At 39.7% G+C, this 14,297-nt stretch overlaps 1 protein-coding gene across 1 annotated transcript in view; it reads left to right on the top strand.

Moving 5' to 3' along the window:
- Positions 1 to 3,663: 3,663 nt before the first annotated feature.
- LOC134345924 (mucin-4-like) overlaps positions 3,664 to 14,297 on the top strand; it is a 32,551-nt gene continuing 21,917 nt past the window's right edge. Inside the window, exons 1-6 of the mRNA XM_063047276.1 lie at positions 3,664 to 3,739; positions 5,258 to 5,395; positions 9,324 to 9,457; positions 11,245 to 11,430; positions 12,728 to 12,864; positions 13,861 to 13,982. Coding sequence (XP_062903346.1) covers positions 3,664 to 3,739; positions 5,258 to 5,395; positions 9,324 to 9,457; positions 11,245 to 11,430; positions 12,728 to 12,864; positions 13,861 to 13,982 — 793 coding nt within the window. The remainder of the gene's footprint in view (positions 3,740 to 5,257; positions 5,396 to 9,323; positions 9,458 to 11,244; positions 11,431 to 12,727; positions 12,865 to 13,860; positions 13,983 to 14,297) is intronic.

The following is a 14,297-nucleotide window of genomic DNA, read 5'->3' as shown; positions in this document are numbered from 1 at the left end:
GCAAAAAGACTCTAATGGGAGTTATCTACAGGCCCTCAAACAGTAGCCTGGATATAGGGTGCAAGTTGAATCAAGAGTCAAAATTGGCATGTCGCAAAGGTAATGTTATGATTGTTATGGGGGAGTTTAACATGCAGGTAGACTGGGAAAATCAGGTTGGTACCAGACCCCAAGAAAGGGAGTTTGTGGAGTGCCTCTGAGATGGATTCTTAGAGCAGCTTGTACTGGAACCTACCAGGGAGAAGGCAATTCTGGATTTAGTGTTGTGTAATGAACCGGATTTGATAAGCGAACTCGAAGTAAAGGAACCATTAGGAGGTAGTGACCATAATATGATAAGTTTTAATCTACAATTTGAGAGGGAGAAGGGAAAATCAGAAGTGTCAGTATTGCAGCTGAACAAAGGGGACTATGGACCCATGAGGGAGGAGCTGGCCAAAGTTGACTGGAAAGATACCCTAGCAGGGATGACAGTGGAACAACAATGGCAGGTATTTCTGGGAATAATACAGAAGGTGCAGGATCAGTTCATTCCAAAGAGGAAGGAAGATTCTAAGGGGAGTAAGGGGCGATCGTGAATGACAAAGGAAGTCAAGGACAGTATAAAAATAAAAGAGAGGAAGTATAACATAGCAAGGATGAGTGGGAAGCCAGAGGATTAGGAGACTTTTAAAGAGCAACAGAGGATAACTAAAAAGGCAATACGGGGAGAAAAATGAGGTACAAAGGCAAGCTAACCAAGAATATAAAGAAGGAAAGTAGAAGCTTCTTTAGGTATGTGAAGAGGAAAAAATTAGTTAAGACCAAAGTTGAGCCCTTGAAGACAGAATTCATTATGGGGAACAAGGAAATGGCAGACGAGTTGAACAGGTAGTTTGGATCTGTCTTCACTAGGGAAGACACAATCTCCCAGATGTAATAGTGGCCGGACGACCTAGGGTAACAGAAGAACTGAAGGAAATTCACATCAGGCAGAAAATGGTGTTGGGTAAACTGGTAGGATTGAAGGATGATAAGTCCCCAGGGCCTGATGGTCTGCATCCCAGGGTACTTAAGGAGGTGGCTCCGGAAGTCATGGACACATTGGTAATCATTTTCGAATGTTCTATCGGTTCAGGATCATTTCCTGAGGACTGGAGGGTAGCTAATGTTATCCCACTTTTTAAGAAAGGAGAGAGAGAGAAAACAGGGAATTATAGACCAGTTAGCCTGATGACAGTTGTGGGGAAGATGCTGGAGTCAATTATAAAGGATGAAATGGCGGCACATTTGGATAACATTAACAGGATTGGTCCGAGTCAACATGGATCTACGAAGGGGAAATCATGCTTGACTAATCTTCTGGAATTTTTTGAGGATGTAACTATGAAAATGGACAAGGGAGAGCCAGTTGTTGTAGTGTACCTGGACATTCAGCAAGTCTTTGATAAGGTCCCACATAGGAGATTAGTGGGCAAAATTAGAGCACCTGGTATTGGGGGTAGGGTACTGACCTGGATCATAAATTGGTTGGCAGACAGGAAACAAAGAGTAGCGATTAACGGGTCCTTTTCAGAATGGCAGGCAGTGGGGTACTGCAAGGCTTGGTGCTGGGACCTCAGCTGTTTACAATATACATTAGTGATTTAGATGAAGGGATTAAAAGTAACATTAGCAAATTTGCAGATGACACAAAGCTGGGTGACAGTGTGAAATGTGAGGAGGATGTTATGAGAATGCAAGATGACTTGGACAGGTTGGGTGAGTGGGCAGATGCATGGCAGATGCAGTTTAATGTGGATAAATGTGAGGTTATCCACTTTGGTGGCAAGAACAGGAAGGCCGATTACTATCTGAATGGTGTCAAGTTAGGAAGGGGAAGTACAACGAGATCTGGGTGTCCTTGTTCATCAGTCACTGAAAGTAAGCATACAGGTACATCAGGCAGTGAAGTAAGCTAAAGGGATGTTGGCCTTCATAACAAGGGGGGTTGAGTATAGAAGCAAAGAGGTTCTTCTGCAGTTGTACAAGACCCTGGTGAGACTCTACCTGAAGTATTGTGTGCAGTTTTGGTCTCCAAATTTGAGGAAGGACATTCTTGCTATGGAGGGAGTGCAGCGTAGGTTCACTGGGTTAATTCCACGGATGGCGGGAATGTCATATGTTGAAAGATTGGAGCGACTGGGCTTGTATGCACTGGAATTTAGAAGGATGAGAGGGGATCTGATTGAAACATACAAGTTTATTAAGGGATTGGACATGCTAGAGGCAGGAAACATGTTCCCGATGTTGGGGGTGTCCAGAACCAGAGGCCACAATTTGAGAATAAGGGGTAGGCCATTTAGAATGGAGTTGAGGAAAAACTTTTTCACCCAGGGAGTTGTGGATCTGTGGAATGCTCTGCCTCAGAAGGCAGTGGAGGCCAATTCTCTGGATGCTTTCAAGAAAGAGTTAGATAGAGTTCTTAATGGTAGCGGAGTCAAGGGATATGGGGAGAAGGCAGGAACGAGGTACAGATTGTGCATGATCAGCCATGATCACAGTGAATGGCGGTGCTGGCTCAATGGGCCGAATGGCCTACTCCTGCACCTATTGTCTATTGTCTCTTACCTTGCTGTTCTTGTCCTTCCTTCCGACTGGAGTATACCTGTCCTGTACTCTGTGTAGTTGGTCTTTGAACACATGACCGGTGTGGACTTGCCTAAAAACTGCTGTCCATATTTAACTCTCCCATGTTCCTGCCTCGTTCTATTCTTATCTATAGCAGTTCTAAATTTAGGAGTTGTGATCACTGTTCCCTAACTGTTCACCCACCAAAAGGTCAGACTCCTGGGCAGGCTCATTACCCAACAACAGATCCAGTACAGCCCCTGCTCTTGTTGGACTGTCTACATATTGATTTACGCAACGTTCAAAATTGGCCCACACCATTTAAAAATTAATATTTACATTACAATTTTCAAAACCAGCGACCTTAAAATCCCAAGAGGTGGTTACTAAATGCAGTATTGTCAATATTGCTAAATTATGTTTAGCTTGCACAACCTTAAATTAAATCAGCTTTAGAAATTAAAAATAATAAGTTTTAAAAGGACTGAAGGAAATCGTCTTTTCTGAACAAAGGGTCACCAAAGATCAGCAGATCCAATAATGGGAGAAGAACACAGCAATGGCAGCACATTAACAAAGGTCATGACAGACAAGAAAGGGCAGAGATAAGCAATAAATCCTGACTCTCATGAAGATCATTGGCTCAAATGTTTCAGAATGTCATTTGGATAATCAGAAAAAGGCAGCCAAAAGTTCAGAAAAGTTATTCCTTTCAATTTCAGAAGTGTTTGGTGACACAAAATATTTGCCTGAAAATCATTGATATACTTTACTTTTCATCAAAACCAAGAAGCAAAAATATAAAATGTGAAAAATAAATACCAAACTTTAAAGCAATAAAACATGCAATGATCTGCATTATAAAATTTGTTATTTCTTTACTTGCTGTATTTAGATCTTGGAACTATCTCAGTAGAAAATGTCAGAAACAATAGCTTTACCTTGACGTGGTCTGATCGGACTCCAGAAGCATGCAGAGACTACCTGATTGTGATATTTCCAGACACTGGATTTTCTCATTGCACTTTCAACTTTACCAACAGCACCTGTGCACTTTATCAGCTAATGCCTAACATGACTTATAAAATCCAGGTTATTTTCTTCGTTAAAGGATGGAATGAGCTAACAAGGACTTTGTTTGTTGCTACAGGTAAAATAATCCAATCAAATTAAACCAACTTATTTATTTTCAGGATATACCACAATAATGTAAAAAGAATAGGTGTCCCTCAAATCTGTTCTGCCTTTCAATTAGGTCAAGGCGGATTTATGTTGGTTTCCTCAGCAAACCTTCTCTGCCTGTAATCATAACCCTCAATTCCACTTTAGAGGAAAGATCAGTGAATATATTCATTCATTTAGCCTCCAATGATCTTTAGAGCGGAGACTTAAGAAATCACTCAGAGGAGAAATTCCTTCCCTAGTTTGAATTAAGTGGGTGAGTCCTGCAGATGCTGATAACCTGAAACAAAACAGGAAAGGAAACTCAAGGTATAAATTAAGTTGACACATTCTTTAAGATGCATTTCCCTGTTTCATATTAAAACAACTGCTAATTTGGAATCCTACTGATGGACATTGCCAACACTTGCTGTTATTTTGCTTCCTTACTAAAGTACCCATCTATTGTCAGAATTCGTAACACTAGATGTATTCCCATGAATGGAATCCAAACCATCTCCTCCACCTCTACATTGCCCATTCACTAATAATTAAGCTTAAGCTGTTGGACAATTGAGAAATGAGAAAGCTTGGCAGAAAGACAGTTGAAAGGATTTATCTGAAACATTAGGTAATGAATAACTGAGTCATGCACTTCTAGCTTGACATCACTATGATGGCAGCAAAATATTCTGAACTACATAGAACTGCAGATCACAGGCAAAGGCCCTTCAGCCCATCATGTCTGTGCCAATCATAATGCCAAGTTAAACTAATCCTACTTGTATCCCTCCATTCTCCGCCTTTTCATTTACCTATCAATATCCTCTGTGGTACGAGTAGTGTGTGATACCCAACATTACAAAACTCTAAATCAATGCCTTTCACAGAGTCAGAAAGGAGAGAAAGTCACTAATCAGGAAATAACTCCGAAAGTTACCCTATTATTATATGGTATATTGACAGTACGAACCGCCAAGGTAATAATGTAAAGAAAGATGACAGTTATCAAATCCAGTAAAAATAGACCATAAGACAAAGGAGCAGAAGGCAGCTATTTGGAGGATGGAAGGATTCTTTTTTACTTAGGGAGTGTATAAAAGAGTTGAAAATTCAAAGTTCACACATGGAATGCAGGAGGAACTTCTATCATCTTCCCCCTTCCTTTTCTGTCCTGATGAATTGTCTCAACCTGAAATACCAACTGTTATTCCTCTCCATAGATGCTGCCTGATCTACTGAGTATTTTGTGAGTGTGTTGCTCTGGATTTCCAGCATCTGCAGAATCTCTTGTGTTTATTAAATGAAAACTTCACCTGCTTGCATTTGCATGTAGATAGTAGAAGAAGAATATTGACCCTAGAATGCCATGGAGAAAGAAAGCATTACACAGTCAGCAATTGTGAAATATTTATCTGCAAGGGGATTGAAACTAATAAGAGAAAAAATGCCGAAGAAAAAACACTGGGGAATCACATTTCTTAAAACTGTGTTACTACATTTTCAGATTCTGATGAATGTAGCAATGGAACTCATAGATGTGAGCAGATCTGCATTGAGCGTAATAAGTTTGAAGATATTCGAGGCTATGAATGTGATTGTACACCGGGATTTATGTTGAATCCAGATGGAGAAAGTTGCACAGGTAAACATATCACTCATATATATATCACTCTCTCTCTATATATATATATACATATATATACACACACACACACAAAACTGCGTATTTTTATCTTAACTCTGCATAGTAAAAGCTTGGTAATTAAGTGCACTGCAACTATCATGTCATGCTCAAGTAACCAACATTTTGGAGGAAGAAGCAACAACTTTTTGTATAAAATTTGTTACGTACCCCGTAACTGGGTTGCCAAACTAGCAGAAATGGACCACTTAGTTGGAGTCTGGATTACTGGAACTAAGAAAGTTTTATTAAAGAAATAAGCAACACGGTATTCTAATCAAAAGGATATAAATGCAACAGTTTAGCAATGATAAAACACACGTGTACACAGAACTAGGATAATAGGGTCAATCAAGCTCTATTGCAGTCTAGGGGTAAATGATCAGTTTCAAGTGACGCAAAGTTCAGTTCAGTTCGCAGTAATTGCTGTTGTGCAGTTGGGCGGGGAGAAGAGAGAGAGGGAACGAATGAATATGCAAATCGGATTCCAAACAGACCTTCAATATTCCTCGCAGTTAGCTTTCGGGCGAGCCCTTTGTAATGACTTCTGAGGTCACCGACTGTGACCCCTCCACTCCAGATACGATCGTTCTTCTGCGGTGAACCCGGCACCCAGGCAAGAGCGGACACACACACCAGGTTCCCGCCCGACCGTATCTTTCCACCCTGTGTGTCTATGGCTGGTCCCACGACCAGACCTCCAAAAACTCCCACCAACTTGCGGGGGGGGGGGGGCACACCGCTTTCAGGGTCTCGTTACCTCGTGGAGTCGTGTGTCTGTTGCCTTAGCGAACCTGTCCCTTTTTATCCCCCTGCTGGGGTATCGCCTGTCCATCAAACTTCAAACAGTTCAGGGTTCAAAGCCACCGGTCTCTGACAATACTCGGAACCATGTCTCCTTTCGGAATTCTCTCTCGTCTCTCTCTTAATAGCACCTTGCATGTTCCCCCATTGTCCTCTTATCGGCATCAATCTTCTGATAACTGGTTCTTTTGTCACAAATTCTATGTAAGTATTTATTGGCGCTCCATAGATTATGGACTAGCAATCTTCCATTTTTGAATACTTTTTATTTGTATATATGAAATTCAGCAAAACTAATTGATAAACATGGCCACAAAACCAATTGACATGTGGCATTCATGCGGCATTCATGCAATCAGAAGCAGAAGACCTGTTGAAGAGTCAAGCTGTCATCACAGGAGAATGACTGTTTCCTATGCTGGCTTCTAGCCCAGAATAGTACTGATTAATCTTTTACAATGTCTTCTAAGGCATCTAATATTAAGTAAGTAAATACTTAATATTTAGGCATAAAAAATGAAAGCAGTATAGACAAATAAAAGTGGAAACATCATCCAAATCTAGATGGAATGTCTCCTTGGTTTCTGCAGGAAGTAGCAGTGGAGATTGGAGATGTTTACTTTCAATTGCTCAATAGTTAATGGATATGGGATAATGCTGGCAATGAACAGGTACAATAAGTACAAAAGCAGGAAGTGAGTTTGAATGGTAAGCCCTTTGAAAGAGCCAGCATGTGCAACAATCAACAGGACCAGGAAATTTGGGGGACATTGCTGCAGGAGGGAATAGGGCGAAAGTGGAGTGAAACAAGTAGGAGTTGCTGAAGAATCGGAGAAATATAAGAGTTCTTAGTTGAGGGAATTGGAATTGAAGAAAAAAATATAATATATAAACATAGAAAACATAGAAAATAGGTGCAGGAGTAGGCCATTCGGCCCTTTGAGCCTGCACCGCCATTCAGTATGATCATGGCTGATCATCCAACTCAGAACCCTGTACCAGCCTTCCCTCCATAGCCCCTGATCCCCGTAGCCACAAGGGCCATATCTAAGTCCCTCTTAAATATAGCCAATGAACTGGCCTCAACTGTTTCCTGCGGCAGAGAATTCCACAGATTCACCACTCTCTGTGTGAAGAAGTTTTTCCTAATCTCGGTCCTAAAAGGCTTCCCCTTTATCCTCAATCTGTGACCCCTCGTTCTGGACTTCCCCAACATCGGGAACAATCTTCCTGCATCTAGCCTGTCCAATCCCTTTAGGATTTTATACATTTCAATCAGATCCCCCCTCAATCTTCTAAATTCCAACAAGTATAAGCCTAGTTCATCCAGTCTTTCATCATATGAAAGTCCTGCCATCTCAGGAATCAATCTGGTGAACCTTCTTTGTACTCCCTCTATGGCAAGGATGCCTGCTGTACCTGCATGCCCACTTTCAATGACTGGTGTATAATGACACCCAGGTCTCGTTGCACCTCCTCTTTTCCTAATTGGCCACCATTCAGATAATAATCTGTTTTCCTGTTTTTGCCACCAAAGTGGATAACTTCACATTTATCCACATTAAATTGCATCTGCCATGAATTTGCCCACTCACCTAACCTATCCAAGTTACCCTGCATCCTCTTAGCATCCTCCTCACAGCTAACCCAGCTTCGTGTGTCATCTGCAAACTTGGAGATGCTGCATTTAATTCCCTCATCCAAGTCATTAGTATATATTGTAAACAACTGGGGTCCCAGCACTGAGCCTTGCAGTACCCCACTAGTCACTGCCTGCCATTCTGAAAAGGTCCCGTTTATTCCCACTCTTTGCTTCCTGTCTGCCAACCAATTCTCTATCCACATCAATACCTTACCCCCAATACCGTGTGCTTTAAGTTTGCACACTAATCTCCTGTGTGGGACCTTGTCAAAAGCCTTTTGAAAATCCAAATATACCACATCCACTGGTTCTCCCCTATCCACTCTACTAGTTACATCCTCAAAAAATTCTATGAGATTCGTCAGACATGATTTTCCTTTCACAAATCCATGCTGACTTTGTCCGATGATTTCACCGCTTTCCAAATGTGCTGTTATCACATCTTTGATAACTGACTCTAGCAGTTTCCCCACCACCGATGTTAGGCTAACCGGTCTATAATTCCCTGGTTTCTCTCTCCCTCCTTTTTTAAAAAGTGGGGTTACATTAGCCACCCTCCAATCCTCAGGAACTAGTCCAGAATCTAAAGAGTTTTGAAAAATTATCACTAATACATCCACTATTTCTTGGGCTACTTCCTTAAGCACTCTGGGATGCAGACCAACTGGCCCTGGGGATTTATCCGCCTTTAATCCCTTCAATTTACCTAACACCACTTCCCTACTAAACATGTATTTCACTCAGTTCCTCCATCTCATATAATCACAATGTGCTTTGTTTTGGGTCATGATACTGAGTTCAAATTTATGGATGCCACTCTGTGCACATTGTCCACACCAGAGGATTCAAACGAGTGGAGGATGGATTCACCAAGTGTCCTTCAGTGTACATCTACAAACATTTGTAGGAACAATAACTGGCAATCCTGGTAACAAAGGTAACACAGTTCAGAGTCCTGGGAAAACATATGAGTTCTGTTTGAGACAATGGCCAAGGAAATGTTAGTGTTGGTAGATGAGAGGCATATTTGTAATTAAAAATGATTGAAGATTAAAGATGAGCTTTATTTGTCACCGGTAATTGGACAATTATTTAAACTAGACAAAGACATGAGGTGACTGCACTGTACTACAATATAGCCTGTGTCGTTTTCCCTTAGATTTTCTGGGACTTTTGCTTTTCTGATTCAAATAGAAAGTTAAAATAGAAAATAAAGAACGATATAATTTTTCTACAGTGAAAAGATTCCCGTAATTACCTGGCTTAGGTCTCTAAGTGACATTAATATTAATAAAAATATTTTTATTATTCATCACCTATGAATTTGGTAGAAAAACTCCCTTTTCTTTCCTCAGCCTTCAGCCTTCAGTGTAATCTTTTAAATTTAAGCACAGTTCTTTCCTAGCAATGATAGAAGACTGTTAATTTTACATCCTTTTGCAGGAACACAGCTGTTTGACTATGGAGAAAATTTTGGAGATCTGAAACTACATGGAGAAGCCCGTGACTTTAATTCCCCTATCATTAACGTTTCACAGGGCTTTCCCTTTGGTGATGCATTTTACTACAGATTATACGTAAGTTTAAGATTTTCTATTTATAGATTTAATTTTATGTTAAAACTTTCTTTAAGCTTTACCAGTGTAAGCATTTCCAAAAATTTTATTTCAAGCTTTTGATGTAGGTTTGCGCCACGACATGAAAAGTTGATTGGTTTATAAATATCAAGAAGATTATGACTCTATAATTTATATTTTTGTTATGGAATACACCATTCAAGTTTTTTGTTAACTTTATAAGAATTGTATATCCTTGATGACGTGTTCGTTAAGTGCTTTGCTTACCACGTACTCAAATAGAGTATCAGGTTACTCTGTACACTGATTTAAGTGATGCTGTTTTAAGTGTCAATACAATTTGCTTGGTTACTCGTAATTTGCATGTAATACAGTGAAAATTATCAAACCCTTCTGCTCTTGGGTGTTTCCAATGATCTATGTACACACAGAATGAAAAAAAGGATGCCAATTCGCTCCTCTGGCTACTTTTCTGAACACACAGCTTCCCATTCCCCACAATAGTTCATTTTGGAGAAGTAACAATGTTAGTTAAGCATGGTAATGGAAAACTGGGACAAACCAATAAAAAAAAAGTAATGATATTAGAAGTCCATGTTAGATTGATGTTATTTGTTCTATTATGTATCAATTTTTTCTGGTGACTACAACAGAAAATGTAAGTTAGTAAAATGAAGTAACACGCACAAAACGCTGGAGGAACTCAGAAGGCCAGGCAGCATCATTGGAAAAAATGTACAGTCAACGTTTCAGGCTCAAACCCTTCGACAGGACTCAACAGGCCCGAAAAGTCAACTGTACTGTTTTCCATAGATGCTGCCTGGCCTTCTGAGTTCCTCCAGCACTTTGTGTGTGTTGCTCAGATTTCCAGCATCTGCAGATTTTCTCTTGTTAGTAAAATGAAGTATCTTGATACAGTTTTCAGATAATGGACTGATCATGTTTCAAAGACAGAACGATTCTCTACAGTATAAATATTCAAATCCTTTCTGGGGATTTAGTGATTACTTTTATTGGCGGACTCCACCAATGATTGCTGTTTTCTGGGATGATGCAGACCTGACAAGAGGAATAGGTTCTATCTACTATCAGGTATAAATGATTATTTTTCTACATATTTGAGAAATATAACTTTTAAAAGGAATAGCAATTAATAGTTTGCACAATACTGGAGATATGCTTCAGGATGACAGTTGTATTCTAAGAATCCATGATCAAAAATGAATTCACAATATGACAGAAAAGTGCATTACCACTGAGGCAATGCTTCCATCCAGGCCAGAACGTGCTCACCAGTCATTAAATTTCAGCAGTGAGTCAACACAATCCAATAATTTAAACGGCCAGATTGCTTAACAAGACAAAAACAAAAGCATTCAAACATTCTAAATCCCCCTGTCCTCATCTAGTAGACAGTGTTATTAACTCTGATTAGTTGTAAAAATGCCCACTTTTGCAGGTGGTGTATGAAGTATTCTTTGAAAAATGGATGCATACTTTGTAAAATACTTTATATTGCTTACATGTTAAAACTGTGTTACTCTACTGAGAAATGGATGAATATTTGAGTATAGACCTCAAAGTATGCTAGTTGTTTTAGCAACCAAAATAAAACATAATACTTTGAGGACAATAGTTGATAAATTGTGTGTATTGTAGATCATGTGAGCATGATAAGTGTTCATTTGTGAGTTTTGCAGAATGGACTGCAAATATTACAAAGCTCTCTCTGCATTAGAGTTGTGAAAAATGAACAGAGGGGAAAATTATTTTTTTAACCATTTCAGGTGTATGACTTCCAAGTTAGAAAGGATACTCATAGTCGAACTTTACAGAGTGAGCTTAAAAAGCAAGTCAATGAGTACTATGGGTCTGCAGAGGAAATCTCAAACTTCACACCCAAATGGGCACTCAAGATCACCTGGGAAAACGTGCTTCCCTACAACGGATATCAAAATATAGACCTTGAAGGAGTAAGTACCATTTCTTTAACCATGTGTGTCATTCCACAATTCTCACCTTTTTATATTTTGTTTTTAGCTACGATATTTTGCAACCAATTTTGATTGGTTATTTTTTCAAAGTTACCACCTGGAACTAAATTTCTGAGGTTGTCTTTTTGAATTGAGTAATGGACTCAAGTTTTGTAGAATGGTGCTAATTGGATACCCGTCTGTCGTACATTTACCTTGAGATAATTTTTCCAGATAGAGAAAGTTACTGAACAAAAACGTTCCCGCTGAAGGGTCTTGGCCCAAAACATCGACTGTACTCTTTTCCAGACATGCTGCCTGGCCTGCTGAGTTCCTCCAGCATTTTGTGTGTGTTGCTTGGATTTCCAGCATCTGCAGATTTTCTCTTGTTTGTGAAAAGCCTTCCTCAACCATTTGGTGAGAACTAATAGCACGGCGGCCTTGTACATTGCAATCAGATCGCATAACCATGCCAGGACAAAACCCAAGCAAATAAACCTCAACAGTCAGCAAAGCAAATGTTCCCACTTTGATAGCCAACAAAAATTGGCACTCTTCCTCAATGCTTCTGAATTTGAAAAACAGTTAAAAATGCGATGTGGTGACTGCAGCAAATATTATGTTGGTCAAACTGGGAGAAAACTATCCACAAGGATCCACGAACATCAACTGGCTGTAAAGCGGCGTGACCAACTCTCCCTGAACTCTACCCGTGAAGATCAAGAGGAGCACAAATTCAACTGGGCAACCAAACACACAGCATTCCAGAGAATTCCTAAAAGCATGGCTTTCCGTGGACAATTCTGTAAACAGACATGCAGACCTTGATCCTAGTTATGAGTCAATACGGGCAAAATTCCAGAGCACATACACAAAGTATTTTTCTAATGGCAAACAGATGTTGCAGGATTCAACATGGAGTACTTCTCCTGAACTTACTCCGAGGTGCCTTTGGTCCGTAGTGCCTGCATGAACCTGATATTGGGCCAGAAGCTTTAGGGAAAGGAGCAAATTTCTGGCCCCCATGTAAAAATGATTTCTGAGCAAGTGTAGAATACTTACGACTCCACATTAAGACAGTGGCCTACCATTTTCCAACAGTCACACTTCCCTGACTGCTACTGCATCTTAAATCTATAGTACACAGTGTACAGACATCAAACACATCTGCAGTACCTTTTGTGTAAACACTGGTTTATTTTCTTCAAGATCCTGTTTCATTGGCGTAATCTTTTCCCGTTTTCTTTTCATAAATAGAAAAATAAATGGTGCTTCTTTTTCTCCTTTTCCCTTATAGACCAACACATACCAGGCTGTTCTGTTAACTGACGGGATATTTTCATTCTGTTTAATTCAATTTAAAGAAGGTGGAATGAACTGGAAATATGATACAATACCCTATTATAGAAATTATGCCCTCATGGGATATTACAGGTACCTATAATTTACTGTTTATTATTAAAGCAAATTTCCAAAACCAAATATGCAAATACTTGTAAATATACAACTATTGCTGTATTTAATTACTCCTAACCAAATGTTAATCCTATTCATTACCTGTGATTGTAGCAACTCACGGTTTCTCCTGGCTTTGTTTCTTGATTCTATTTCATTAAGTTCAAGTTTACTGTCATCAGACTGTCCATATATACAACCAAATGAAACTAAGTTCCTCCAGACCTCAGTGCATCCACAAATTATATATCACACACAGCACATAAAACAAATATTAACATAAATAAGTTAATTCCATAATTTAAAATTCCTGTAGTGTACAGCGCAGGCAAACAGTAAACAGCTCATTGTCAGTGGTGATGGGATCTCAGTGGTGGCAGGGTATTCATTAGTCTGTCAGTCTGGGGGAAGAAGCTGTTACCCCCAGCCTGGCAGTCCTAGTCCTGATGTTCGTGTACCTCCTTCCTGACAGTAGTGGATCAAAGAGATCGTGGAATCGGTGGTAGGGATCCTCAACAATGCTCCTGGTTCTGTCATATATAACACTCCCAGTAAATGTCACAAATAGGTGAGAGGGAGACTCTGGTGGTCCTCTTGACTTTTAACTATCCTTTGTAGAGAATTGCAGTGCAAGGATACAGCCAGACAGTACCATCTCCATGGTGCTACTGCAGAAAGTTGTCAGAATGGAGACAGGGAGCCTTGTAACATCTCAATCTTCTCAGAAATTATAGATGCTGCTGTGCCTCCTTGAATAAAAAGGAGGTTTTGTTGGTCTAGATTAATTGTCACGTATGTGCACGCCAAGAACTTTGTGCTCTTTACCCTCTCTATGGCAGAGTAATGGAGGATGGTCAACCTGCACCTTCCTGAAGTCCACCATCATCTCTTCTTACTTGTCCAATTTGAGACTCGGGTTGTTGTTCTCACACCTTAGTTGTCTTATTAATCAATGCACTTTGCCTTTACTTATAGTGCCTCCTTGCAGTCGTATCTGGACTCAAGCAAGCTTCAAGCCTTTAATGACCCTCACACCAGATTTAACGTACCTCCTGAAAAGATTTACCGCCCTGATATGTACCCTGGATTTCAAACGGGTGTGTTATCCTCTAACGTTTCTTTAAATACAGTCTTAATTTAAGATGAGCTCGAACAAATATTTTCTCAATATATTTATGTAACAATATTCAAAACCATCTTTAAAATGTTCAGTCCTGAAGAGATTGACAAATTTCAGTTTTAATTTATATTAGATACATATGGTTCAATACTGTTCAAGTAAAAATACAATGTTACAACATTGATAAGTCTAATTTCAACTGACCTTTTTTCCACAGTAAACCATTTCAGCAATTTCACATTATTTTTCCCACTAGACATTCTTCATCTGTTGTGCCATAAAATGACCACTG

This window comes from Mobula hypostoma, chromosome 4 (assembly GCF_963921235.1).
Source record: "Mobula hypostoma chromosome 4, sMobHyp1.1, whole genome shotgun sequence".
Classification (NCBI taxonomy): Eukaryota; Metazoa; Chordata; class Chondrichthyes; order Myliobatiformes; family Myliobatidae; genus Mobula; species Mobula hypostoma.
This window is presented reverse-complemented; position numbering and strand designations above follow the sequence as displayed.